The sequence below is a fragment of the Trachurus trachurus genome, assembly GCF_905171665.1.
Source record: "Trachurus trachurus genome assembly, chromosome: 12".
In the NCBI taxonomy this organism is placed as follows: domain Eukaryota; kingdom Metazoa; phylum Chordata; class Actinopteri; order Carangiformes; family Carangidae; genus Trachurus; species Trachurus trachurus.
The window spans coordinates 10,026,372-10,052,755 of record NC_139908.1 but is presented as its reverse complement, the minus strand read 5'-3'; the positions used below and the strand labels follow the sequence as shown (position 1 = coordinate 10,052,755).

Sequence of the window (26,384 nt, the reverse complement as noted above, 5' to 3'; positions counted from 1 at the left end):
TTTACACAAGTGCACAAAACACTTTTGTTGTGAAAGCCAGACCGGAAGCCGTGTCCGGGATAGAGGAACTTAGTGCTGAATCAGGGCTTAGAAATAAATCGATAATAGGTCACTGTATCAACAGACCGGCGAGATAACAGCAGCCAAGTGAACAGATTTTTATAAAGTGGTTAAATCAGATGTGGTGCAGATAAAGACACAAACATTGGACCTGTTATCTGCTGAGGATGAACACGGAAGTTTCAAGTAACAAAGATAAGGATCTCTCTTGGATTTAAGATTTGAAAGCACTCGCCAGATCTGAGCATAGCAGCCATTAAAAAAAAAAGAAAGAAAATGTAAATATGAATCCTCCACGGTTGGGCTCGTCTGTCTCGCCGCCTCTGCCTCCCGTTAAGCGGCTGGAACAATGAGCAGCGCCGGGCTCTGTGGAGCAGGGCCGTCCCAAAGGCCTTGACATGAAATCCCTGGTAAGAAACTTAAGTTAGCTTCTTATTGTATGCCATTATTAATATCTTATTTAATATTTTACAGCTACATGTTGTCTGAGGTCTGAACTCTTTGTGGTCCTCCTCTCTTGTCTCCACAGGTGCTCGGCTGGCTCTGCCTGCTCTGCCTCAGCCTCCTGCTGCTGTTCTGGTTTGGACATGTGATCACACGGGAAGAGCCATCATCGCCCCCCGCGCAGAGCACCGGGCTCAGGGGATACACGAGGATCTACCCCGGCAGGATGGAGCAGGTGAGAGGCAGGGATCCGGGACTCCAGGCCCAGGGCAGGGGCCAGAGGGTTTTGGGTCGCTATAGGGTAAATAAAAAGCCTAAATCCAGATGTGCCAAAGTTGAAGAGACATGACTCATAGCAGCAGCTTCTACAAACAACTGAATATAGAGAGGGGAAGTATTCTTGTAGATGAAAGATGTTTCATTTTGCAAGATGAAAAAATCAAAAATCATCAAAATGCAATTTTATACATTTGACATTAAATCTGCAACAGAAATTTTATTGCAAAAGTGAAAGTGTCTGAATACTTTCTGCTGCCACTACATTGTATAGCAGGTTATTCATTTGGAATGAGGGAGGAGAATATTTTATGTGGCAATATATTATTGATACATGGATGCAAAGTATCAAAGTATCATTCTTTGTTATGAATGTTGTTGTTCGGTCTGTCAGTGTGACCATTTCATTTAGCAAGAATAAAGAGACTGAAGTGACATAAACTGAGATTAAGAACTTTTATTCTGATTTGATTCTGAATATTCTTTATTTCAAACACATTAAAAAAAGAGAAAAGAAAGACATATAAAATAAATAACACGTGTTATAGTCTCCTAAAAAACAAGAACAATGTTCAAATCAGATCGGTAAACAACGTATTCGAAAGGGAGCAGGAAGAAGCTGAGCCCCTTATTCTTTCAGTTCCCACCACTTTATGTCATTAGAAAAACAATAATGTTGCCAAAGATTTCCTTTCAGGACATAATGTGCAGTTGCAAATCGTATAATAAATCACAATGTTTCACAATATGTTATGTCTTTGTCTTTGTCTTTGCCACCAGTTCCTGGACATGCACTGCGGCCACTGTGCCTTGGTCTCCAGCTCAGGTCAGATGATCGGCGCGGGCGCTGGTGAAGAGATCGACAAGATCGGATGCGTTTTCCGGATGAACAACGCGCCCACGCAGGGATACGAGAGGGACGTGGGGAGCCGCACCAGCGTCCGGGTGGTGTCCCACACCAGCGTTCCCCTGCTGGTCAAGAACGAGCGCTACTACTTCCAGCAGTGTGCCGACACCACCTACGTGTTCTGGGGTCCGGAGAGGAACATGAGGCAGGACGGGAAAGGACGCATCTTTAACGCGCTGCTGAAAATAGCCAAGAAGTATCCAAAGGTCCAAATCTACGCTGTGAGCAGAGAGAAGATCCAGTACTGTGACTCTGTGTTTCAGAACGAAACTGGGAAGGACAGGTACAGGAGAGGAAATGAGAGCTGTGGCCGATGAATTCTTTGTTTTTTGTTTTCCATACACTTCAGTGAACCAATATAACACACATAACACATTCACATAACAGTTATCAGTTATTGATCGCTGTGCGCATGATTGTTTTTGGCATTTAGCTGAAGTTGTATTGTGCAGTTAATCACTGCTATCAGTCCAGTTTTAGGCTTTTATTTTGGTAATACACGGGTTTTAAATAAGCCTGATTTCTGTTTTTTTTATAATCAGAAAAAAATCTAGTGATTATTTACTTAAAGCAGAAGTGAGCGATCCGGTCGTTTTGGCTAATGCTGCGTTCCAGGCAGGCTTTTGAAACCGTAAATTACAGCTTCAAGTCACAACTTACGACTTTGTAGCGTTCCAGGCAACCCACTCGTGTTTTTCCGACCTGTTTTACCTGTGAAAGTCACTATAACGGCCACTCGTAACTTCTGACCCGTGAACTCGTACCAGATCGAACTGGTATGACTTCACAGGTCGGAAAAACACGAGTTACGAGTTGCCTTGAACGCACCATAACAGTCCTCGTCCCTACGTCACCGCATTCACGGCGTCCCTTGGCTGCACACACAGCCCTGCATGCCGTTCTCTCTCCTCATTGGATAAAAACTGTAGGATACGATAAATGTTTTCTCTTCGGCTCAGAGCAGAGCAGAGGGACTGAGAGACCCGTGTTTCGGTCCAAACACTCTATGTAAGTGATTGCTGTCGGAAGATATAACTATTTAAGACTTATATTAACACAAATATATCACTTACTTCTGCTTTAAAAGGCTGGAAGCTGTCACATTTTTTCCATAAAACACTTCCAGAAACAATACATTGGTCATAAGAAATAGCTTCAGATTTATTTGTATGTCTTTAATTAATGTTTTAAACAGATGTGTGCTCTCTCTCTCTATCTCTTTCTCTGTCCTGCAGAATGAAGACGGGGGCGTTTCTCAGCACTGGATTCTTCACAATGATTCTGGCAATAGACATGTGTGACACGATCCATGTCTATGGGATGATTGATGACAACTACTGCAGGTGACACATTTACAATTTAGTTTGTGATCTGTACTTAAGCTCCATCTTTCTGTTCACGGGTCAGTGACATGATGCAACCCAGTGTCAAGTGGTGTAACTGCTATTTTTTCCATTAAAGAGGAACTATGCAGGATTTTAAGCTTAACTAACCATGCTACATTTTTACCTTAATTATATAGCTTCGGAGTAATTATGATTTAAATAAATGACTTTACTATTTACGGGGAGAATGGAGGCTCTCTGCCTTTCATCTAGCATCTCTTGGCTGAAAACCAACCTCACCCATTGTCAGAGCTCTCAAACACGCCCCATAACCCATAATCTCTTGTTTATGACAGATAAGACTACAGAAATATCTACACGTTGTAAAACATTTATGATATATGAAGTCATCCACTGCTAAATGGATTGCTTTCTCGCCGGCTTCGTTGAAAACAAATGCACATGGCCAGGAGGAGGGTTAGCAAAACAACAGGCAACAACAACCAGACTTGCATAGTTCCCCTTTAAAATCTGACTATAAGGGAAAATAAATCTGGACTCAAATGTGGAATAACTGTAATTCACTTTTGCAATACAACACTATGTTTCTTGACAAGATTTTACATAATTTGTCAAATTTTTTTAAAGAAAAATTGTGTTTTTATGATAAGTCCTGCTCATTATTGGCAATATGCATTAACATTGAAATTTAGAAATACAGGGGCGGTGCGTGGCGCAGTGGTTAAGGCGGCCGCCCCATGTAGAGGCTACAGTCCTCAACGCAGGCGTCCCCAGTTCGAATCCCGCGTCGGGCGGACCTTTCCTGCATGTCATTCCCCCTCTCTCTGCCTCCCCCTTTCCTGTTTATCTCTACTATGGCTATCAAATAAAGGCATAAAAAGCCAAAATATATACTTAAAAAAAAAGAAAGAAAAGAAAAGAAATATAGAAATACAGAAAACAAATCTATTTCAATGTAATGTTTTCAGAAGAAAGTATATATTTTTTATAAGTACACTTAAATCCACTGTAGGTGGATAAAATGTTTGATGTTTATCATTCTTTTGTGGTTACACCATTCAACATTTCCGGTTATTCAATCTTACTTTGTTAAAATACGGTCATTTAAAATGACATTAAACCAACATAAATAGTAAAATGTACATTTTAACAAATCTGATGCATGCTTCACAACATTTCTTCATAAAGATATTTCTGAATTGCTCATCTTGCCAACCCTTATTTGTCACTGACCCATACATATGTTTAATTCAGTATCTTATGTAAACTTTCCCTGTGTATGTGGTGTCTTCTCCCCCCTGACAGCCGGGCCAATCACAGCACCGTACCTTACCACTACTATGAGCAAAACCGGATCAATGAGTGCAGGATGTACAAGGTCCACGAGCACACACAACGCGGGGGCCATCGCTTCATCACGGAAAAGGCCATCTACGGCAAATGGGCAACGCGGCATAAAATAGATTTTAAACATCCGTCTTGGAGCCTCTGAGGATTTTTACTGTTGCTGGAGCAGGAACTTTATCAAGTATGTTACTGATGGACTTGGAGTTACGCTTTTCATTTTTATTTTTATAGTGCAACATGTTTTTTATCCACTATGTGATGTGATGCTGGCTCATGGTGGAAAAAACCACCAAATATCTGCAACCACAGATATTAGAATAACACATTTCATGTCTGTGATTATCCTCAGATAATCAAATGAACCAGCAGTCAGGTGGTAACAGGTGTTAATTTACCACCAGTATTGATACTGACAGAACATAACAAGCCACTAAACTCGACACTAGACCAGTTTATACCAAAGCTGACACTTTTTAATTTTTTTTTTTTTTTTTTTAACTCGTGCCTTTCGGCCTCGTCGGGCCTCGTGTCATTGTGCAATCTGGCCTGTGTGATATTAAAGCTGCAAATATGCACCTTTACTTTTTGAGACAGAAAGTTACTGGAACTAATTATTATTTCCATCCTCATTAATCTGGTGTTTATTTATTTTATTACTGTTATTATTATTATTATTATTTTACAGTTAATCCGTAAGTGTTTTTGACAGAAAAGAACAAAATAAATGTCCAGTATTAAAATTCACACATTCAAATTGTTTTGTCCGACCAGCATCAGTCACTGTCAGAAACTGATAATTTCAATACATTTCAAGTATTGTTTGTGGCACATTTTGTTTTTTCTTTCCTTCAGTGTTTTTCAAAGCTGATGCTGCTCATATACACCAGACACACAACAGATGAACATGCTGGATACAAATGCATTGATGATTTTAGACTTTTACTTTATTATTATTCTCAGTCGACTACTTCCTGTTGGATGCTGTTAGCTTTACGCTCTTTTACCTGCACTTACTCCGACCCGTTACAGTGTTTCGATGGCTTGAAGTGGTCGGTTAGCTTTTAGTCACAGGCTCATTTCTAATGTGTTCACATGTTTCCTGAGTGCCATTTAACCCAGACAGTGTGTTACATGTGGTGGTTTAACATGATGGAGCCCTCTGTGGCTTTGTTTTTATTATTTAGGTCCATCATACACGCACATATACACTTATTAAACCACCGGCTCACTCACATGGGGGTGATAATAATCAATAATAACCCACAAAGCAGACAGTATTAAAACAGGACTGCGGAGACATTCACTGTCTTCTGCTTTTCAGACATCGACTTTTCGAACTGTGTTTACCCTTTATATTGTGCTGCCTGTTTACAATGAAAACTATAGTGCTGCCTTTTTTTTAGTTGCATAATGCTTATTTTGTGACTAATTCCAAAGACTGTAATAGTATTTGCACTACTGCGCAAACTACTGTGTCAAAGTATTTTACTGCTATCTATAGGTTTCAAACATGACCTGTTGTAATTCAAGTGTGATGTTGTTTGTTGTTGCTAATGACTTTTCTTAGTGAGGATGTTTATATAGTGAAGACTTGAATCTGAACTTGAAGCACCACCGGCCATTGTGGCCAGTGTGAGTGTGAATAAACAAGCTGTCAAAAGAATGAACTCCCTTGGTGTGTTTGTGGGTGGGTGGGTGGGTGGGTCTGTGAATTGTGAAAACACAACTCTACTTTGTGTGGATGACAGATGTTTTCACTCACTGAGATCTCCTAGGAGTGTCGTCGTGTACAAACTGTTCTTCACTGATAACGGTCTCGCCCCTGTTTACTTATGTTGCCTTCAAAAAAAGTTTAAGCCAACAAAAAATTGAGGAATAAAATGGAAACAATACTGATATAAAATGTTTGACCTACAGCTTTCCTGATGTAAACGAAGCCTTCAAAGTTCATGTTAACAATCTCTCCATGGGTCTTGTTACTGAAGAAAGAGTAATTAAGTTATGCAACTGAAAATGTCAATACATAATTCACTATAGCAAGGACCACGCACAACAACATGCCATTAGACGATTTAATGGGATGATAAGTATAAAATCAGATTAAATGGATAAAGAAAAAACATCCCATTAAATCTTCCATTGTTTATTTGCTCTGTGGTTTAATAATACCCAGTGGCACGTTAAGCATCTGTTTGTGTAAGAAATTAAATTGTTTTTCAACAGATAAATGTTACATTATGCTCTACAAAAACTCACAACACAACAGATTGGTTTCCGTGGGGACACAAAAAAGGGACGGACATCGGCGTTTACTAATGGACTGTATAAAAAAGGGTTTACTGCAATATAAATATCACACTTTTCATTTATTATTGCACAGTTTTGTTAGATTAGTCCATCTCTTTTTTGTGTCCCTATATAGAAACACTTCTGCTATGTTGAGATTTTTGTACATGTGTGTGTGTGTGTGTGTGTGGTCTTTATAAGCACGTGGGGCCAAACATTTCAAAAGCACTGATGTAAAATGAACAAAAAAAACAACCTGAGATAAAAATGAAATAAAATAAAAATATTCAGATAAAATAAGCAACGTCCTCCCTGCCCCATCTCAGTCCATTGAAAATACTACTTCTCTGTTTTGTTTTGTTTTGTTGTGTCTTTTTTTCATTCTCTTTTAATTTTTTACTTATGTATTTGCTTGTCTGTTTACGGTAAGAAGGAAGGATGTGTGTTATTACTGATCTGTAACAACATTTTGTAGGACTGGGAGGGGCTAGGGGTGGGAGGGAATAAGTGGTTGTTGTTGAAAAAGGAAAAAGTCCTTATTCCTCATTATATGTAGGCTACTTTTGCCTGTAAAATAAAAAGCAACGAATAGCCAAGTTATACTAATATAAATCTGGGGGAGTGAAGCTTGATCAGCCCACTTCTTCATCATCATCATCTTCATCATCATCATCATCATCGTCGTCGTCGTCGTCAGCGCTGCAGCGGCGAACGTGCTGATGACGTAACGGGAGCGATGGTGCAGGAAGATGGGGGACGACTCGGGACAGCGAAACCGCGGAGGCTGTGAAACGGTAAATCACCGCATTAACACAGCTGGCAGGTCTCACACACCCTGACGGCTCTGTGTATCCATCTGATGTTGTGAGTCCGTATGTGAGTGTGTCTTCTTTTATTTTGTTGTTGTTGGGGAAAGAAAAAAAAATGTCCGTAAAGGTGCGTCAACAGCGGACGCGGCCAGAGTAGAAGCAGCGTTAGATTTGGTTTCTGATTTATTTTTTATTTCCCCCCCCCCTCAAATAATAATAATACGAATCATATACGCTTGAATGTGTATTGTGTTAGTTAAATATAATAGTATAACAGACTGTAACAGCGCAGGAAACGTGTAGGCTAATTGATATTTAACTGCACATCGTGTGTTGTTGACATCTCGCTGCTCTGCCGCTTATTAACATGTGAGATGAACTGGACCCTGAATGCAACATTGCATGTTGAACCTTGAGGTTTCTTTTTTCTTTCTTTCCTTCTGTTTGTTCGGTTATCTCTGTTCCGGTGCAGAAAGCATGGGGCTCCGGCTCAATGGCAAGGTAAGACTGACCTGAGGTATGCAGGGTGTGGTGCTCAGACCTCCTGCCCTTCATCACCATCATCAGTACTATTATGTTTATATTCTCATTTCACATCATGAAGAGGGAGATTTGAAGTGTTTCTATTATGAATCTGGTAATTAATTTATTCTTCTTTTTTTTCTCCTCTGGAGTAATTAAGTTTGTAAAGTGTCATTAACAGACAGAGTCCCCCAGAGCCCAGAGTGACTTCTTCATGTTGCTCAGCAAAATCAATCGATTTAATGTCTTTTATGAAAAAGGAAAATGGACATATTGTCACATTTGAGAAGCTTTAACCACAAGTTTTATGATTAAACAGTTACCAACGTAGCTGCCAGTAGTAGCCTATTTCTGAAGCACAGTTAAGTTGTGTAATGTATAACAGTGCATCATATATTGTGATTTAAAGTCTAAATTTGTAGATTAATGTGTCAATTTCCTCTGAGATGTAGTGAGTATATAAGTATAAAGTGGCATAAAACAGAGAAGCAGATGTTTGTATTGACCTATTTATTTTAGTGGGCAAAAAAAATATCAGTTTTTGGGAGCTTGGTAATGTATAAATATAATGTATCAATCAGTAACAACCCCCTGTACCAGGTATTGGTTTGTTGCCTCAGAGCAACAATGTGCTGTAACTGAGGGTTTCTATCGTGTGTAAGAAGAGGACTGAGCGACAAACAACATGATAGAAATGTTCAAACACACACACACTCTCGCATGAACGCACACACACACTGTCGTCACTAGGAAAAGAGCCAAACTCTTTTCATCAAATTCCTTTCACGCATAAAATGTTCCTGTGTCCTCCGTTTCCTGTGAGAACTTGTTGATAATACAGTAGAACCATTGATAGTGGTGACAAACATGAATCACATCATATCACATTTCCATTAATTTGGATGTTTATCTCCAAACAAAAGTCGTTCAACGAACAAAAAAACCACAGTTTTAGTGTATAAGATATAAATAAAAAGTGTCTTTGCTCAATTGAAAACGCCTTTCTACATTGTTATTCAAACTTAAACAAGTTAAAACGTGACACTTAAAACAGTATTTGCTTGTTAAGGGCTCATCCACCTCCAAACAAACAGTCAAACCGACTTCAGTCCCACTTTTCATTGGTCATGTTAATTTTGAAGTTATATATTGTTTTAAAAAGTTTAAAGAGGCAACTTGTCTGAGGTCAACACCACGCCATAGAGAGGTTAAATTAAATGCACTGTTACTGTTAACTGTCGCAGGGCCAGCAGAGCCACAGGATGGTGATCTTCTTGGCCATCTTCATCCTGATGACACTCCTCTTCCTCTACGGCTCCAACAATGTCAACGAGGCCGTCTACGCTCCGTTTCACGTGGCCTCGAACCATCCTCTGAAGATCACAGACCTGAAGAAGTGGGGAGGCAAAGACGGCTATGTGGCATTCTACGGCAACAAGGTACTGGAGTGTGTTATAGACTGACTCTGCACTGCAAAAACTCAAAATCTTTCCAAGAATATAAATTTTCACTTGAAATAAGTAGAAAAATCTGCCAGTGAAAGCAAGTTTTTTGTGCCTGTTATAAGGAAGAAAAACTTGCTCCACTATCAGATTTTTCTACTTATTTCAAGTGAAAATATGCTTGAAAGAAGTAAAAAGTGTCTAAAAACAAGCTACTTTTTAATGTGATGAGTCTTATTTTAAGTATACTGAAATTAGTTTAGACTAGAAATGACATTTTGACTAGAAATAAGACAAATATTCTTGGTAAGATATTCGAGTTTTTGCAGTGTGTGTCAGTATTCAATAGAATAAATATGTGAGCTGGGTAAAAACAAGATGTTATGCAGCGTTTCCAAACCTGCTCTGTGACAGGAAGGAAGGAAACCACTGCTACATCAGTGGGCAAGCGTGTGGCTGCTGGTGCAACACCAGCTCAGCCTTATCAGCAATCAAATATAAAATAACTGCCAGTGACGATGGTCTTAAACACTTAAAGCAGAAGTGAGTGATCCGGTCGTTTTCGCTAATGCTGCGTTACAGGCAGGCTTTTGAAATCGTAAATTACAGCTTCAAGTCACAACTTACGACTTTGTAGCGTTCCAGGCAACCCACTCGTGTTTTTCCGACCTGTTTTACCGGTGAAAGTCACTATAACGGCCACTCGTAACTTCCGACCGGTGAACTCGTACCAGATCGAACTGGTACCACTTCACGGTCGGAAAAATACAAGTTTCCTTGAACGCACCATAACAGTCCTCGTCGCTACGTCACCACATTCACGGCGTTCCTTGGCTGCACACACAGCCCTGCATGCCGTTCTCTCTCCTCATTGGATAAAAACTGTAGGATACGATAAATGTTTTCTCTTCGGCTCAGAGCAGAGCAGAGGGACTGGGAGACCCGTGTTTCAGTCCAAACACTCTATGTAAGTGATTGCTGTCGGAAGATATAACTATTTAAGACTTATATTAACACAAATATATCACTCACTTCTGCTTTAAAGCATCCATCAAACACCACAAAGCTGTGCTAGTGGTAACTGGTTTTAACTGGCTGATTGCAGAGATTTGCAACATCATGTGCAAAAAAAAAAACAAAAAAACACAACATAGCACATCCAAACAAAATCACATTTACATAAAGACTCAATAGAAGCTACATAAAAAAAGAAGATGGAGATGAGGGCTGAGTTTGGATTAGGAGAAGGAATAAATAAATGTAAAGTGCTTTGTGCTGAGGCAGAAGTTTGGCTGCATATTTTGTGTGTTTTTATGTCCAATATGTTGATAAAGCTATTTTCTAACTGGTTTAAAAAGGCAAAAATGAAAAGTATTCAGTCAAAATCGCCTTTAAACCACTAAGAATTCATCTCTGTGCTCTACAAATCTATTTCCCGGCATAGCATGTCTGTTTTCCATCTGTTGTTCTCAGAGCATGAACCTGCACTGCCGCAGCTGTGCACTGGTGACCAGCTCCAGCCACGTGCTGGGGACTCAGGCGGGGGACGAGATCGACCACGCCGAGTGCGTGATCCGCATGAACGACGCCCCGACGCTGGGCTACGAGACCGACGTCGGGAGCCGGACGTCTGTGAGGGTGGTGGCCCACTCCAGCGTGTTCAGGGTCGTCCGGAGGCCCAACGAGTTCCTGCACCGCACCGACAGCAACCCCGTCATCATCTTCTGGGGACCCCCGAACAAGATCGGGAAGGACTCTAAAGGAACTCTGTACAGACTGATCCAGAGAGTCAGCATGAGCTACACCAACTTCTCTTTTTTCAGTATCACGTCCAACAAGATGCGCAAGTTCGACAGCCTGTTTCACAAGGAGACCGGGCGCGACAGGTGAGAATGTGATGGATTAATTTAATTGGCTCTTATTGTCTGTAAAATGTCATTCTCTCACAGCCTGTTTCCTAATTTGTTGTGTTCTTTGTGTGTTTTTCTTCCCCACTTAGACAAAAGTCTCATTCATGGTTGAGCACAGGCTGGTTCACAATGGTCATAGCCATTGAGATATGCGATAATATCAAAGTGTACGGGATGGTTCCCACCAATTACTGCGGGTGAGTAGCCTACGATGACGTGTTGTTGTCGACGCTAAAACTCAAAACGACCCGTTGCTTTGCCACAATGAAGTAATAACTTAAAGGGATAGTTCAACATTTTGGCAAATTGGCCCATTGCCATAATCGCTGTAGTCTTAGCAGTAGGTTCGTTACGTTTATTTGTCGGTGCAAGCTATTTTTAGAACGGCGGAGCAGAGCCGTGAGCTGCTCAGAGCTACGCTACGGAGGCTCATGGGATTTCTTGGTTTCCCTCATCAAACTCATCAAATACACAATCCAACAACTCCAAAACGCTCTGGTGGACAAGTTGTGACCTGCACATTACGAGACGGAGTTGTTTTAGAGGTAAATTCATGCAAAACCGCTGATGTGCGTTGCCTTCAGGGACAGTTTTTCAGCAAGCAAACTCTGTATTTACCTCAAAAACAACTCCGTCTTGTAACGGTCCATTATTATCTCATAGCGTGGTGAATGTGCAGGTCACAACTTGTCCACGAGAGCATTTTGGAGTTTTTGGATTGTGTATTTGATAAGTTTGATGAGGGAAACCAAGAAATCCCATTAGCTTCTGTAGCCTAGCTCTGAGCAGCTCGCGGCTCTACTCCACCGTTCTAAAAATAGCTTGCACCGACAAATAAAGGCAACAAACCTACTGCTAAAACTATAGGGATTATGGCAATGGGCCAATTTGCCAAAATGTTGAACTATCCCTTTAACGCCACTCGTTCTTTTTCCAGGAAGAAACCAGGATCCAAGAAGTTGCCGTATCACTACTACAAACCGAGGGGGGTCGACGAATGCATCACGTACATACAGAACGAAGGCAGCCGGCGAGGATACCACCATCGCTTTATTACGGAGAAGCAGGTGTTTGCACGTTGGGCAAAACAGTACAACATCACCTTCACTAATCCCAAATGGTCATAAGACTGAAAAAGGAAAGAGAAAGAGAAAGAGAGAGAGAGAGAGATTCCCTCTGCACTCACAGACGCCTGAGCCACCACTATGGGCTGGATTTCATTGTGTTAACGTCTGCGATTGAGCCTTTAAATAGCCACATGATGAATGACAGCTACTCATTGGAGCACGACGACGGTACCATTTTGTTTTCTTTTATGAGCCTGGAAATTAATACCAAAAATCAACTTTCTTTACATTTTAGCTTGAAGAATAACAGTGTGCTCCATTTACGTTGGAAGTCGGAATGACGTCACCTCCGAGTCGAGCGCTTAAACACAGCAGATTAATATAATAAAATATATATAATATTAACAAAATATAAAGATTTCATACTTGTAAATGTTAGATTTCAATGCAAAACTATTTCTAAAGTTTTTTTAAAGGCCTTACGACAAAAACATGCAACGAGCTGTTAGCTACTACTGCTAGCCATTGTCAGCAACACTGTTTTGATAGCAAAGCCCTTGGCAGTTTTTACACATACACACACACAGCATAGGAAGATGTTCAATGGCTGGCGTGACTTAAAAATGATGATTAAATATAATAATAATAACTTTATTTATATAGAAAGGATTATTCACAGCTAATGGAGATCCTAATAAACCTAAATAGCACCTTTAAAAACATGAGTTTTAAAAGTGCTTGACAAAAACAGGAACATATAGGAAGCCCAAGCAACACTGAGGCAATAAGGCGACCAGGAGGAGCCAAATTGAATTGTCAGATGCAGATAATTAGATAAAATAAATAAATAAAACAGGGTGTATTTGATAAAAGGGGGACAAGAAGATATAAAAGATTTAGAGCAAGTGAAGGCATTAAAGTAAAGCTCTAAAAAGTTACAAGATCTAAATAAAACTGTGAGATAAGATAAGACAAGAGTTAAAGGGAAATAAAACAATAAGGACGACGATAAAACATTTATAAGATATATTGCACAGTGAACGTGGGACTTAACAAATTCAGAAAGTAAGAGTACATTACAACGGGGAATAAAAAATAGAAATCAATAAAAAAAGGCAAGCCAGTCTGTAAAAGCGAGTTGACTTAAATGATGTCACTGAGTCTTCCCGCCATTTCTCCTCTGGCAGGTCCGACTTTCCGAGTTAAAGATCTGACTTCGGGCATCGTTCCAGATTAAAATTCTGACTCTCGGAGCTCAGAAAATTCCGACTTCCGGCTCCAACTGGAACGCACCATAAAAAACATTTCCACATTTAAAGCTACAGTACACGGCGCAACTGCATCTGCCGACCCCGAGAGGAATTCCATGTAATTACAGTAAAAACACTGCCGGTGCTTCCACTTAGTTTCTGGCAGTCGCACTCACACTCACACAAATACACGACGTACATGAAGTTAGATGCTGAATGTGGCTGCGGTCACACATTTGGGAATAACAGTGGCGACTATTCCCGTTCACTTCCGGTCTACGCCAGCGAAGAAAATTGGACGATGTCAGTGTTTTTTGGAGAGAAAAAAATGGACAATGTTTTTGTTTTTGTGGAAATCAGATAACGAACATAAAACTGTTGCCTGATGTATGTTTTTACTGGCGGTGTAACGATTCTCCAGATCCACGATTCACTTCAGACCTCCAATGTTTTTGAATGTGTCTGTGGATATGGGGGGGGTCGGGGTCGGGGTCTGGAGTCTCAGAGTTATTATCCACCTTTGGCTGATGAAACTAACCTTTAAACACCTTATAGGTTGGTTTCTCCATCGTGATTGGACCAAAGTAGTCACATGACACGCAGCTTGTGTCAGTTTTAAATAGTATTCAAGTATCGTTACACTCCTACTTGTTTTTTTTTAGCTTTTGTTTTTATCTCAGTGGCATTACAGTGCATGCAGCTTCAGTTCAAATGCATCATGGTCATGTTGTGTGTCTGTTTGTGGCACAACTCAAAGCAACTTCACATAGAAACATGATGCAGAGAAGGTGCAAGTTCTTCAACTTTGTTGCCTTTTACAAGAGGTGAATCTGTCCTCGTACATACATGCAGTACATTATCTTATCACCACCACGCACACAATTTTTTGGATCAAATGCCTTTTTTTGTTTTGTTTAGTTTTTGCATCTATCGGTCAGTGATGAGCAAGAAAACAAATACACATGAACTGCATTGACTGCCGTGCTATACTTTATCAGTATTAAATAGCCTGTTAAATTGATCGAGCCCGGAAACTGTATGAAGAAAAAAACAGAGGAGTCCTGCAGATTCCTGGACCAAACCTGGCATCAAAAAATCTGGCTTCCTGAAGTGAAAAAATCAACAAAAGGCGTTGATGCATGCAGCATGCATTGAAACTGTAATGTGATTACATATAGACAAGGACAATCACAGAACTGTAACGTCCTGCAGACCCGTGGAGACGTCGTCCAACTTTCAGATGGGTCACCGTCCCTCCGTTACAAAACAAAACGTGTTCGACCAGCTCACTGAGCCGACTCTGGTGATTATTGATGAGACTTCAGTGTCATTTGTTTGTCTGAATACAGTTTTTTTTTTTTTTTTTTTCATTAAATGCTCTTTACTGTTTCAAGATAATTGTATGCTGTGGGAAAAGAAAAAGAAACAATGCAAGTCAGTGCAATCTTGAAGATAGTTTTGTATTTAAATATGTACAATTACAATTTACTGGATCCTTTAGAAGCAAAAATGCTGAACAAAAACTATATGAAGCAAAGAGAAATGTGACAGAGTGTCTGATGTGTGTGTGTGTGTGTGTGTGTATGTGTGTGTGTGAGAGAGATTGTGACTATTTTACAGTAGGTGAAACAAACACCTTCACAGTAAAAATACAGTGGCATGATACAAACTCCATCGGCTTCGTGGTTTTGTTTGCTTTCCTCCTCCTCAGCTGCTAATTCTTTAATGAAGAACTGGAAACATCTGAGAAGGCAGCGGTGATCTTCTGCCTCAGTCCTGACATGGTAATTAAGATGGCTTCCTGTTGGGAGGGAAACAGTAAATAATTAAGATGAGCACGAAACAGGTTGAAGCCAACGTAGAGCTAAACGCAGGTAAGAAGAGCAGACATGTGTCCCTCTAACCAACATCTGTCCTCACCTCTGTGCGGATCGTCCTGCTGCCCTGACCGGGACACGTGTTGAGATAAAGGTCAAATAAAACACTGGGGTCGGTCACTTCCAGGTTCTGGTCGGTGTCCACACTGGCCTCTAGTCCCTGGAGACCTCCGAACACCACAAGAAGATGTCTAAACAGAGGAGACAAGTTAATAAAGCAAAATTATGTTATTATAATAATGACATAATAACACTAGGAGGTACAGTGCTGCTGGGAGCTAAATGCCAACACACTCACATTGCATTTATTTGGTAATTCAAAGAGCTGCACAATATGCAAAAGAAATTTTTTTTTTGCAATTATATGGGCTGATAAGTGTGAAACCTCGTTTTTGCTTTTTCATTTTCAGTTTAGAGAATATAAAAACTGATTAAATGTGATTTTTGTTGCATCTTGCACCAACGTGTCTCTGTAGCAACACAACACTTAATGGTGTTAACAATGCACAACAATGTTATGACACATTTTCATCTTTATCAAAACAAAATGCAGATCTTTTTATTGGGATTTTTGATTAAAATGTGATTAATTGTGCAGCTCTAAGTCATAAAATTGTCCAGTTTTCAATATTCAGTTTATGTTTAATTCATTTAGTTTAATTTATTTGCACAATAATATAAACAAGCAAACAAAATAACTAAAATACAGCAAGTAGATTGTGCAGGTGCAGGTGAGGCTTATAGAGGAACCTACTTGAACGGTGTCAGTTTGGTTTGGTCCATGCTGTTGCCTCTCTCCGACGTGCCCACAGTCACATCGTATCCTTCTTTATATGGACTTTCTGTGAAAACTGCACCTGCATTAAAAAAAAACAACAACAAAAAACAATCAAAATCGAGCCACAGTGAGTTCAGAGTGAGACTGGAGCTCAGAGAGAAGGAGGAGGAGGAGGAGGAGGAGACGTACTGAGACAGGAGGCCAGGCGGACGCTGTAACCCCAGTAGAAACCTCCTTCAGTCCTGGGCACATGAGGAGCCACCACCCGCCCCTGGAAGATTTTACTCTCTGAGGACGACACACAGACAAGTGGATGAATGAAAGCACACACTCACTCAGCAGGTAGTGAGAACTGACTACAGACAGAAACACCCTGAGCCTGTCACAGTGTGATGGACTCAGTCACCTTGATTCTGCGTCTTGTTGAGCTCAACCGTCACTCGAAGTCCAGACTGAAGCTGTTTATCGATCCGAACGTCCTGTGGGAGCAGTCGATCAGAAAAATAATCAATAGGGGCGTCATATAGCTCACTGGGTTGAGCAGGCGTCCCCGGTTCAAATCCCCCGGTGGCCCTTCGCTGCATGTCATTCCCCCTCTCTCTGCTTCCCCATTTCCTGTCTCTCTCTGACTATCCTATCAATTAAATCACAGTACATTCAATATGTTTGGGTTTTGGTTTGACAAAATAAAACATCTGCAAATTATAATGGACTTTTTAACAAATTATTGATGATTAAAGGGATAGTTCAACATTTTGGCAAATTGGCTCATTGCCATAATCCCTATAGTCATAGCAGTAGGTTTGTTACCTTTAATTGTCGGTGCAAGCTATTTTTAGAACGGTGGAGCAGAGCCGTGAGCTGCTCAGAGCTACGCTACGGAGGCTAATGGGATTTTTTGGTTTCCCTCATCAAACTCATCAAATACACAATCCAACAACTCCAAAACACTCTGGTGGACAAGTTGTGACCTGCACCTTCACCACGCTATGAGATAATAACAGAACATTACGAGACAAAGTTGTTTTAGAGGCAAATGCAGAGACTGCTTGCTGAAAAACTGCCCCCGACGGAAATGGGGGAATCAGCGGTTTTGCATGAATTTACCTCTAAAACAACTCTGTCTCGTAACGTTCTGTTATTATCTCATAGCGTGGTGAATGTGCAGGTCACAACTTGTCCACGAGAGCGTTTTGGAGTTGTTGGATTGTGTCTTTGATGAGAGAAACCAAGAAATCCCATTAGCGCATTGGAAAGCATCAGAAATTCCACAAGTGAAAGAATGGGTCAGTGCAATGACTGAAACTGCATCCTATAAATGTATGCTTGGTAGATTAAGTGATGACAGGGGGGACGGGGGGACCCCTTGGGACAGGTTCTGGGATTACATAAAGGTAAATAATAACCCTCAGTAGCGTACAGGACTCTGGTTTTCTTGTTTTGATGTTCCCCAGGGGGATCTGGTGTATACCCCAGCAATATGTCATTATGATGTGCGTGTGTACAGATATGATATGTTTAGTTGATATTATTTTGTACTCACTATCTTTTGCAATGTCTGCCCTTTGAGAGACAAAAATGTGTCTGTAACAGTTAACTCTTAATAATGACTACCTGTTCTTGTATGGAGAAACGTAAATAGTTTTGCCATGTACCAAGCCTTGGAAAGTTCAATAAAATCTTAAAACTTATTAAAAATTAAAAATTAAAAATTAAAAAAAAAAGAAAAAAAGAAATCCCATTAGCTTTCCGTTATCTCTCTGAGCGGCTTGCGGCTCTGCTCCGCTGTTCAAAAAATAGCTTGCACCGACAATTAAAGGTAACAAACCTACTGCTAAAACTATAGGGATTAAGGCAATGGGCCAATTTGCCAAAATGTTGAAAAATCCCTTTAATTGATAATATAAAATAATTATCTACAGCTGTAGCTTCTATATTCACATGTTAACACCATGGTAATCTCTCTGTGAGGACGTTCTCACCTTCCTCATCCCACAGTTGACTAATGAACCTTTTCCCTGTTTGATCGGCCGGTCGAGGACGATTCCCTCCCGATACTCCGACTCCTCGTCTATCCTCATGTGGTGGGGGCTGTCTAGAGGGTTCAACAGACCTGGTGGGGGAGGAAGAGAAGCACCGGTTACTTGTCGGCATTTGTCTCCAGTTACCTTCATTTATAAGCTTGTTGATATCTGATGTTAAAACTTCTACCTAGTTTTAGTCTTCAGATAATCGCACCTTTGTATTTATATAGAGATTGGTTACAGATACAATTATCTTTTATGATTTTCTCAAGTTGCAAACTTTTTAGCTCCTCTGGGATTATGCAAAATTTGTGCTATTGTTGTTGATGGCTGAATGTACAGTACATCTAGAAACACAGGCCAAGGTAAACACAGGCGATGGTGCTTTTTGAATGTACTTAATAAAATGATACGACACTAATTTATACATTCAGTGCAATTTACATTCAATACGTCCAGTGTCCTTTGCAAATATAAAATCAACACATACACTTCATAGGGGAAAAATGCTTCTTATAACAACAACATCTTCCAGAAATTGTCAATTTTCATGTTTGTATGTATGATTGACAGTGTGGCCACAGCGCAGGAACAGGAACTGCAAACAGCTAATTCACTGTGGTACAGTATATTCACACCCACGAGGCTCCCACAGTGACCTCTGCTGCCTGGAAATGAAAGTAAAGGGAAGTTTTAAGGTTATTTTGAATTACCTGCGTACTGTAAATCTTGATGTTTCGGGAAAAACCACTTGCGCAGGTACCTGGAGGAAAAGGAAAGATGTATTGTATCCACCCTCTGATTATAACACTGGCTGATATTGATGATGATGATGTGATTATAAAAACGCTCCGACTCACTGTGGACATTCAAGATACTGAAGTATTCTGGCGAGCTGGATGCAGGCGTGGCCTTTCTTCCCAACACCTTTAAACTCTCCTTCAACACTCCTGCGGAAGAAAAAAAGAAAGAAAAAGCAGAGAAACTCTTCCATAAAACTTTTCAGACAGTTGTGTTTTTATCAATAAGTTCCTCTTCTGTGTGTTTAATTTAACTCACTTGACATCTTCCCCTTGTTCGTCAAACACAACGATCTCGTCGACACAGAAGACGACGCAGGCTCGAGCGATCTGTCCGGCCAGGTACGTGCGGAGTTCAGTGGACTGAGCGTTGTCCAGGACCGAACCAGGCAGGGCCACGCTCACCGTGTACCCCCGACCTACACCAAACACACACACACACATATCATATCACACATTACAGCTCCTTATTCTCTGTTACACACACACACACGTTCAAAACAAACGATGATTGTGTTTGTTACCTGTTTTACTCTGTGTTTCCTGGTGCCTGGCTCCCTCTGCAGCCTCCTGCTCTCTCTGCTTGTCCAGCTCTTTAATCAGCTTCGACTCTTTCCTCTGCTTCTTGTTTTCTTTTACTGTTGTAGAAGAAGAATCAGAGAAACTAATTAATCTCAATTAAACATCTCTATAAACACCGATGACATCCACACTGATGGGTTAAGACAGTGGTTTTACAATCCTTTAAAATAGCAGCAGATCTACTTATGAACTTGTGTGTGTTTGGGATTCAAATCTGAAACAAGTAGTCAAATAGCTGATTGACAATTTTGGTAATTAGTTTGATAATTAATTAATAATTTGCTATTTTTCAAAAAAAAGCACCACAGGTGGTTGTGTGTTGTGATAGTAACTTGAATTCAGGTTTTGGACTCTTCAGACAAGAGAAGCAAAAGGAAACCATGACTTTGTTTTAACATTACTCTTCATCATGTCTTACATTTCACACACTGGTCGATTAATTTAGAAAACAAGACATTGATTTGCAGATCAATACAGGAAGTTCTACTTAAATAAAAGTCATAAGCTTCATATGAAATTTTAAGATGTTACTGTTCATCTAAAATAAACAAAACCGACATATTCTCCAAAGACACTTTAAACACGTGTTCAAATAAATAAAAGATCGTACTCTAATTGATCTATTGGTCTACTTCAGCTGACAGGTAACAGAGCTGCAGGAGAGCAGCGACACATGCAGCTTTGTGTTTACTCACTCTCTGCTTTCCTCTTCTTCCAGTCCGTCTTCTCCTCCGCCTGCAGACAAACCGGAAACACAATTTAGGACACGTACAAACAACGACAACGTTATATTTTATTAATAAACACATGTGAAATGTTACCTGAGGGGAAACGTTAGGTCGTTTTGCTGCTACTCCGGTAGACATTTTTACACACACACACCAACACAACACGTGAAGTCTATTTACTTCCGGGTCGCTGTCCGGTTTTCAAAATAAAAGTCTGCCAGTGTCGCATAATAGGAAAACTTTACGTTTCATCAGGTTGAGCAGCTTCACTTGACATTTAACACAAGTCTTAACACATTTAATACTTTAAAAAGATTGTTGACCATAAATGATATTACTATTTACCCAAATCAATGGGTCAAATGCCCCCCTGCCTGAATACATAGTATAGAGTTGAGCTGCTGAGTAAAATGTTATTTTTCTTTCACATTTGTACCAGTCCACCACTTTACAAGATGACCATTGGTTTATGATAAACTTAATTGGTTTCTTAAAACTTTATTGATCATTTACCAACTCAAAAGAGAAACATTGACCAATTGCTTGACAAAACGAGCTTACATTTCTCTTAGTGTTTGTGCCAGCAGCTTCTTTAAATACATTTAATTGTTGAGTCACTCACAGTTAAAGAGTGACCTGCAATGTGAGAACTGTGTTATACATAGTTTATTATTGGTTACTTATGGTTTGCAAGTGTTAACAACTGGAGTTTTACTATAAACTCTTTATATTTTCAGGCTGCACTTGAAAATAAGAATTTTGTTCTTAATTTGCTTGCCTGGTTAAATAAAGGTTAAATAAAAATAAATAAAATGATATCCTCTATAAAAGGATTTATACCAACATTTACTTTACAAGGAATATGTAATGCCAGTGCCAATAAATACATAAGAGCAACAGTAAATAAAAGAACGTGTGTATTCATTAAAAGCTTTATTACATTTTTTTTTTTTTTTTTTCAGTTTGATTCAAGACAAAGATCTCTTTAGGTGAAATGTGACTGAAAGTGAAAGGACATAATTTAATTTAAAAATAAATCACCTGACTTTTTCCTCTAAAAAGTAACAACAACAAAAATAGAGTTATTATGTTGGGAAAAATACTAAATACAATCATTGCACAGGATCATTCACATTGATTCACATTGGCTCATTCTAACTGAGGCAGATCAGGCCGGTTCGGTTAAATCTGGATGGACGGTAACGCTTCACATCGGGGACGAGTCGACTTCACTGCTCCTCACTCCACTTCCTTATGATGTCCTCTGCTGCGTCCAGGGTGGAGTCCTCCTGTCGAAACAGAAACAGAAACAGAGAGAGTGTAAGTGAGGCAGAAGAAGGCTTTGATCAATCACTTTCATTTTAGATAATTAGGCTGAATTTACCTTGACGAAACAGAATCTGATGTACTTATCAAACTCCTTGCTGTGCTCTGGACTGTAGAAGGCAGAGACAGGGATTGTTGCTAAACCCTGCACGGGAAAAAGATATTAGAAATCATATAATAAAGAATACAACAATATATTCTATATTAAATGTTGCACAAATCTCATATCTTTACCTTCTCTTTGATCAACCATTTAACAAATCTAAAATCGTAGGGTTCATCCTTAGTGCTCGGGTCATTTAGATCCACCTCTGTTAGAAAAACAAAAACAAAGCTGAGGTGAATTTCAATCACAGTGCTGGATGGGATGCAGCCGGGTCAGTTTAGTTTGTTTGGTGACTCACTGATGGAGGAAATGTCTGCGACCATGAAGTAGCCTCCCTCTGGCATGATGGGCTGCAAACCCACACTCTGCAGACACGAGGCCAGCTTCTTCCTCTTGTGGTGCAGCAGGGCGGGCAGCTGCTGGAAGTAGCTCTCTGGACTCCCAAACATCTGGTACTCTCTCTCAAAGCCCTGAGCCACTGCCTCCTGTTAAACACACGGGGGGAGTGGGGGGTGTATACAGCTTTATATATACACAACACAACACCATCTCAATACCTTATACAAGTTCTGTATTATTATAAGTAAGCAGCAGGTTAGAGGCCATGTGACACAGCCACACTTCTTCTTCCTCTTTCCTCATTCACACAGACTGTAACAAAGTGCAGATTCATTTTCTTATTAAGGAAGTTTGTGTCAGGGGAAAGATTAATATCCACCTAGGACAGGACGTGGACATGGACAGAATATTATTATTTGCATTTAAATCCCATATTCAATTGAAAATAGCACAAAGACAAATAAACTGTTCAAAAAGGTAGATTGCCTTTCACAGCTTAGAACTTCACATTAGTGCCGTTGGTGTCAGGAAAGCAGACCATAGTAGTAGTATGTAGTAACTTAATGTAATTTATTTGTTAAAATAGGCTTCATCAGGCTTATTATATGAAGCGTGTGTGGTGAAACGCATTGCCAAGCTTTTAACCAATAAATTACATTAAAGTTACTACATTATGTGCAGTGGAACCTCTTTTTTCTACAAATAAACTGGTGTTTTATATGCCAGCACACACATATTGTTTATACAGCCTAGGCAAGACAGTTTTATACACACACAAGCTTTGCTCATGACTATTATTTTTAATGATTTCACAGAACCCAGATGATGAAACTGTAGATGTGTGACACTACAGGTTTGTATTCACAGTATTATGAATGAATTGTGGTTTATCTGGCTTCTCCTGTTAAATGCTCTAGTTTATATTTAACTAACTCTCACCACCTTTGAGATTATGTAAGTGCCTTTCTGTCAATGTCTCTCGCATATAAACCCACCTCTCATCTCAGATTAAAGCCATTTGCAGGTTTTTAGTGCAACAGTGTCGGACATGTGCAGATGTTACCTGAGCAGCTGTTGCACAGTGGTAAACACTGTTCTGATGGATGGTCTTCATGTGTTTGATGAGGTTTCCATCGCTCATGGCCCAGCCAACCTGAGGACGATGACACAGCCCATCAAACCAGATGTGAAGTACAGTAGATAACACACTCACTTTGGTCGTCAGAACATCTGTATGTGTGTGTTACCTTCCAGCCTGTGGCGCTGAAGGTCTTTCCAGCGCTGCCGACAGTGATGGTTCGCTCCCACATGCCGGGAAGACTGGCTGACACAGCAGAAAACACAACAGATTTTATTACAGGAACAATATTTTAGACTATTTTAGACTTTTTTAAAAGCAGCTGTTCATCATCTCACCTATCTTCACGTGCTTTGTTCCGTCGTACGTCAGCCACTCGTACACCTCGTCACTGATGCACAGCATGTTGTGTTTGATGCACAGGTCAGCGATCATCTGGAGCTCCTCCGTTTTGTAAACCTGTCACATAGATACTGCTTATTGATCCACTGTTTTGCAAAACACGACTCTTTACGTTACCCAACTGGTTGTCATTATCTCACCTTGCCCAGTGGGTTGTTGGGAGTGTTGATAACAATGGCTTTTGTGCGTGGAGTGATTTTACTGGACAGCTCGTCGGCAGAGAGAACCCAGTCTCCACTCGACAGGACGGCACCAGCTCCAGATTTCTGTTATTAACAAAAGAAAAAGAAAAATACATTTATACGTATGAATTTAAGTCGTCAAATATACAGATCTTTTATATTTCTTATAGTGTTGTGTAAACCTCTCACCGGCCTCAGAGGCACGTACACCGCCTTTCCTCCAGCCATCACCACCATCGGCTGGTAACAGTCGAAGAACGGCTCCACGATTATGACCTGAAAGACAAATATATATGTTGTTTGATGTTGTTTCAATAAATGAATCTCAGGTGAAGCGACTGTGTGCAGAACCTTTCTATATAACATAGCTCTGACATAGGGTTAACCAATAACCACACAAACACACTTTATTCAAACTTGTGCAAATACCCTCTGTGTTTTTGATATTTAGCCTTCATATGACATTATAATATGTAAATTTCATTCTTTATACACTCAGTTATTTTCATAATCTAACTAAAAAAGCAGTTAAATAAGTGATAGTGACTTGTATAAATGCTCGTACCTCATCCCCTTCATCAATCAGAGCCTGGAAAGTGCAGAAAAGTGCCTGATAAGCTCCAACTGTGACCAGGATGTCTTCAAAAGGATCAATCTCATGTCCCACAATCCTGCTGAAGAATTTAGCCAGATTTTTTACGAGAAGTGGGTGGCCCTGAGGAAATAACACCAAACAACAACAAAATGAAAACATGTTTATCCTGCAGCCATTTGATAGAAATCTACACAAACTCAAGATACTGATGTTCACAGAGAGATAAACGAAGTCTCCACATGTGTCTGTGACAACAGTAGGCTACTACTTACAAAAGCTCGGGTGTACTGGTGCATTGTGGGTCCTCCACTCACTGCTTTACAAAAAGCCTCCTGGATGAACGGAGGAGGGGAGAAGTCGGGAAATCCCTGTCCGAGGTTCACTGGTTTGTAGTCTGCAGCCATCTGAGTGAATTCAACCCTGTTGGTGCAGAACAGCTTATGAGACACTGCAGCGTCATTATCAGAGTCATCAGTAAGAAATAAACAACACAGAGCCGTCTATCAACTCGGTCTTTATCAATAATAAACAACTCTTATCTATTACCTCTATGGGAAACATTGTGTAAGTTTTAACTGGACTGCAAAATCTTTTCACACAAATGACCAAAAATGAAATACTGTAGATTTAATTGGCTTAGTTCAAACTTCAAAAGTCCCAATGAGTTACTTTAAGATCATTGTGTTTCTTTTTTATGTATGCATTTGTTTGGTAATGTCATTTGCATATTATCACTTTTTCAGATTCAATTGAAAGTAATGGGCTACAAGGGTTTGCAGCATAATGAAAACATTTTGTTCTTGCACAGGTGCAATCTTTGATATTTTAGAAATTAATGGAACAAAAATAACAGCAGCATTAAAGAAATGTCACTGGTAAACAGGCAAATATGATAAAGACCTATGTTGTCTCCTGTTACACTACCAGAGATATGTAACAGTGTATTAACCTGAGCTGTGCAGCTACCACCCCCTGACCTCCACCAATCAAATGGTTATTTTAAGGATATAAAACGGTCAGGCACTTGAATGCAACACTACCACTACCCCTGCTGACCAGCGCTGAGCTCACACTCTACTAAAGAACAAGCAAGTGTTACTAAATGACAACAAACACAATGAACTGTTTATCTTCTGCCAGGGAAGTGTTTATTCCCATGCTCATTCAATGCCACATAGATAAAATACACTTTTGCGTAACTTTGTATTAACACTTACCAAACGTTTTTATCGACACCCTCTGTCCTGCGCGCATGCAATCGTCTTGCCATGATTATCTGTGATTAAATAAAAGAGGTTGTTGAATTCGCTGTATATGGTTTATGTTATTATTTATTATTTACATTATTTATAAAAAGCTTCACTTACCTGATTGTGGTTTCTGATTGAACTCTGACGAATTAGAGTCAAACTGGCGGACAGATTCCTGATTATTCCCATCAATGGAGGATCATCGCCTCCGACAGGACAATGCACGTTTAAAATAAATGGATCAAATCTCTTGCACGGTTCACTGGAGTTAAGTTAAGTCGTCCACACCAACACCCCCGAGGCCATCAGCTGCGAACTACGGAGGAGGGACAGTGAAATCTCGTACTTCCCCTCCGACCTCCTTGTGTTTTCATTTCCACTTCCTGGTGGGCGGGGCGAGATATGCAAATGAGACGCAGCGACAGGAGAACACGGACACACACATTTACATTTTAATGTTTTTATTTAAGTATTTCTATTTGTATTAATCTTTAGCCTACTTCCTGCATCTTTTAATATTTTGTATTTGTTAATTAATTTTGTATTTTTCTGATAAATAAAGCTTTTCTGTTTTCACCATCATGCAGCTAGCTGCTTCATCATGTTCGTTGAGTTACAAAGATAAAAAAGAAAAGAAAAAAGAAAACCTGC

At 40.0% G+C, this 26,384-nt stretch overlaps 4 protein-coding genes across 6 annotated transcripts; 2 read left to right on the top strand and 2 right to left on the bottom strand.

Annotated features, from left to right (window-relative positions):
• Positions 1-53: 53 nt before the first annotated feature.
• On the top strand, positions 54-5,963 carry st6galnac4 (ST6 (alpha-N-acetyl-neuraminyl-2,3-beta-galactosyl-1,3)-N-acetylgalactosaminide alpha-2,6-sialyltransferase 4). Its single transcript, XM_083983145.1, has 5 exons — positions 54-470; positions 590-739; positions 1,561-1,970; positions 2,923-3,030; positions 4,339-5,963. Exons 1-5 carry the CDS (start codon positions 459-461, stop codon positions 4,523-4,525), a joined length of 867 nt encoding a protein of 288 aa, XP_083839271.1. The 5' UTR covers positions 54-458; the 3' UTR covers positions 4,526-5,963.
• A 1,457-nt stretch (positions 5,964-7,420) lies between these two features.
• On the top strand, positions 7,421-12,900 carry st6galnac6 (ST6 (alpha-N-acetyl-neuraminyl-2,3-beta-galactosyl-1,3)-N-acetylgalactosaminide alpha-2,6-sialyltransferase 6). Of its 3 annotated transcripts, none has more exons than XM_083983349.1 (6): positions 7,421-7,460; positions 7,948-7,976; positions 9,242-9,436; positions 10,913-11,325; positions 11,439-11,546; positions 12,287-12,900. In XM_083983349.1, the coding sequence occupies exons 2-6, from the start codon at positions 7,953-7,955 to the stop codon at positions 12,474-12,476; spliced, it is 930 nt and encodes a 309-aa protein (XP_083839475.1). In that variant the 5' UTR covers positions 7,421-7,460; positions 7,948-7,952; the 3' UTR covers positions 12,477-12,900. The 3 variants fall into 3 exon arrangements, with proteins under 3 accessions (XP_083839475.1, XP_083839477.1, XP_083839476.1); XM_083983350.1 differs by lacking the exon at positions 7,421-7,460 and adding an exon at positions 7,468-7,530; XM_083983351.1 differs by lacking the exon at positions 7,948-7,976 and having other exon boundaries at positions 7,424-7,460.
• A 2,125-nt stretch (positions 12,901-15,025) lies between these two features.
• On the bottom strand, positions 15,026-20,609 carry spout1 (SPOUT domain containing methyltransferase 1). The gene is made up of 12 exons (XM_083982975.1): positions 20,549-20,609; positions 20,423-20,462; positions 19,670-19,783; positions 19,405-19,564; positions 19,206-19,295; positions 19,059-19,108; positions 18,304-18,434; positions 16,728-16,800; positions 16,511-16,609; positions 16,298-16,400; positions 15,587-15,734; positions 15,026-15,467 (listed from the first exon to the last, which is right to left on the bottom strand). Exons 1-12 carry the CDS (start codon positions 20,591-20,593, stop codon positions 15,381-15,383), a joined length of 1,140 nt encoding a protein of 379 aa, XP_083839101.1. The 5' UTR covers positions 20,594-20,609; the 3' UTR covers positions 15,026-15,380.
• Positions 20,610-21,373: 764 nt separating this feature from the next.
• On the bottom strand, positions 21,374-26,084 carry LOC310994407 (kynurenine--oxoglutarate transaminase 1-like). The gene is made up of 13 exons (XM_083983096.1): positions 25,851-26,084; positions 25,701-25,759; positions 24,756-24,903; positions 24,454-24,603; positions 24,078-24,164; positions 23,847-23,972; positions 23,643-23,763; positions 23,474-23,550; positions 23,290-23,379; positions 22,186-22,372; positions 22,016-22,092; positions 21,840-21,926; positions 21,374-21,744 (listed from the first exon to the last, which is right to left on the bottom strand). Exons 1-13 carry the CDS (start codon positions 25,920-25,922, stop codon positions 21,685-21,687), a joined length of 1,341 nt encoding a protein of 446 aa, XP_083839222.1. The 5' UTR covers positions 25,923-26,084; the 3' UTR covers positions 21,374-21,684.
• Positions 26,085-26,384: the final 300 nt, after the last annotated feature.

Bases quoted from the DNA above. Each gene is read 5' to 3' on its own strand.
- st6galnac4 (XM_083983145.1), top strand. The intron at 1,971-2,922 runs GTACAGGAGAGG...TCTGTCCTGCAG, and splicing joins AACGAAACTGGGAAGGACAG to AATGAAGACGGGGGCGTTTC. The intron at 3,031-4,338 runs GTGACACATTTA...CCCCCCTGACAG, and splicing joins ATTGATGACAACTACTGCAG to CCGGGCCAATCACAGCACCG.
- st6galnac6 (XM_083983349.1), top strand. From the start codon at position 7,953: ATGGGGCTCCGGCTCAATGGCAAG. The intron at 7,977-9,241 runs GTAAGACTGACC...TAACTGTCGCAG, and splicing joins GGCTCCGGCTCAATGGCAAG to GGCCAGCAGAGCCACAGGAT. The intron at 9,437-10,912 runs GTACTGGAGTGT...TGTTGTTCTCAG, and splicing joins TGGCATTCTACGGCAACAAG to AGCATGAACCTGCACTGCCG.
- spout1 (XM_083982975.1), bottom strand. From the start codon at position 20,593: ATGTCTACCGGAGTAGCAGCAAAACGACCTAACGTTTCCCCTCAG. The intron at 16,610-16,727 runs GTGACTGAGTCC...TGTCGTCCTCAG, and splicing joins CAACAAGACGCAGAATCAAG to AGAGTAAAATCTTCCAGGGG. The intron at 15,468-15,586 runs GTGAGGACAGAT...CCCTCCCAACAG, and splicing joins GCAGGACGATCCGCACAGAG to GAAGCCATCTTAATTACCAT.
- LOC310994407 (XM_083983096.1), bottom strand. From the start codon at position 25,922: ATGGGAATAATCAGGAATCTGTCCGCCAGTTTGACTCTAATTCGTCAG. The intron at 24,904-25,700 runs GTAAGTGTTAAT...CTGCACCAACAG, and splicing joins GGTGTCGATAAAAACGTTTG to GGTTGAATTCACTCAGATGG. The intron at 21,927-22,015 runs GTAAAGATATGA...TTTCCCGTGCAG, and splicing joins AATGGTTGATCAAAGAGAAG to GGTTTAGCAACAATCCCTGT.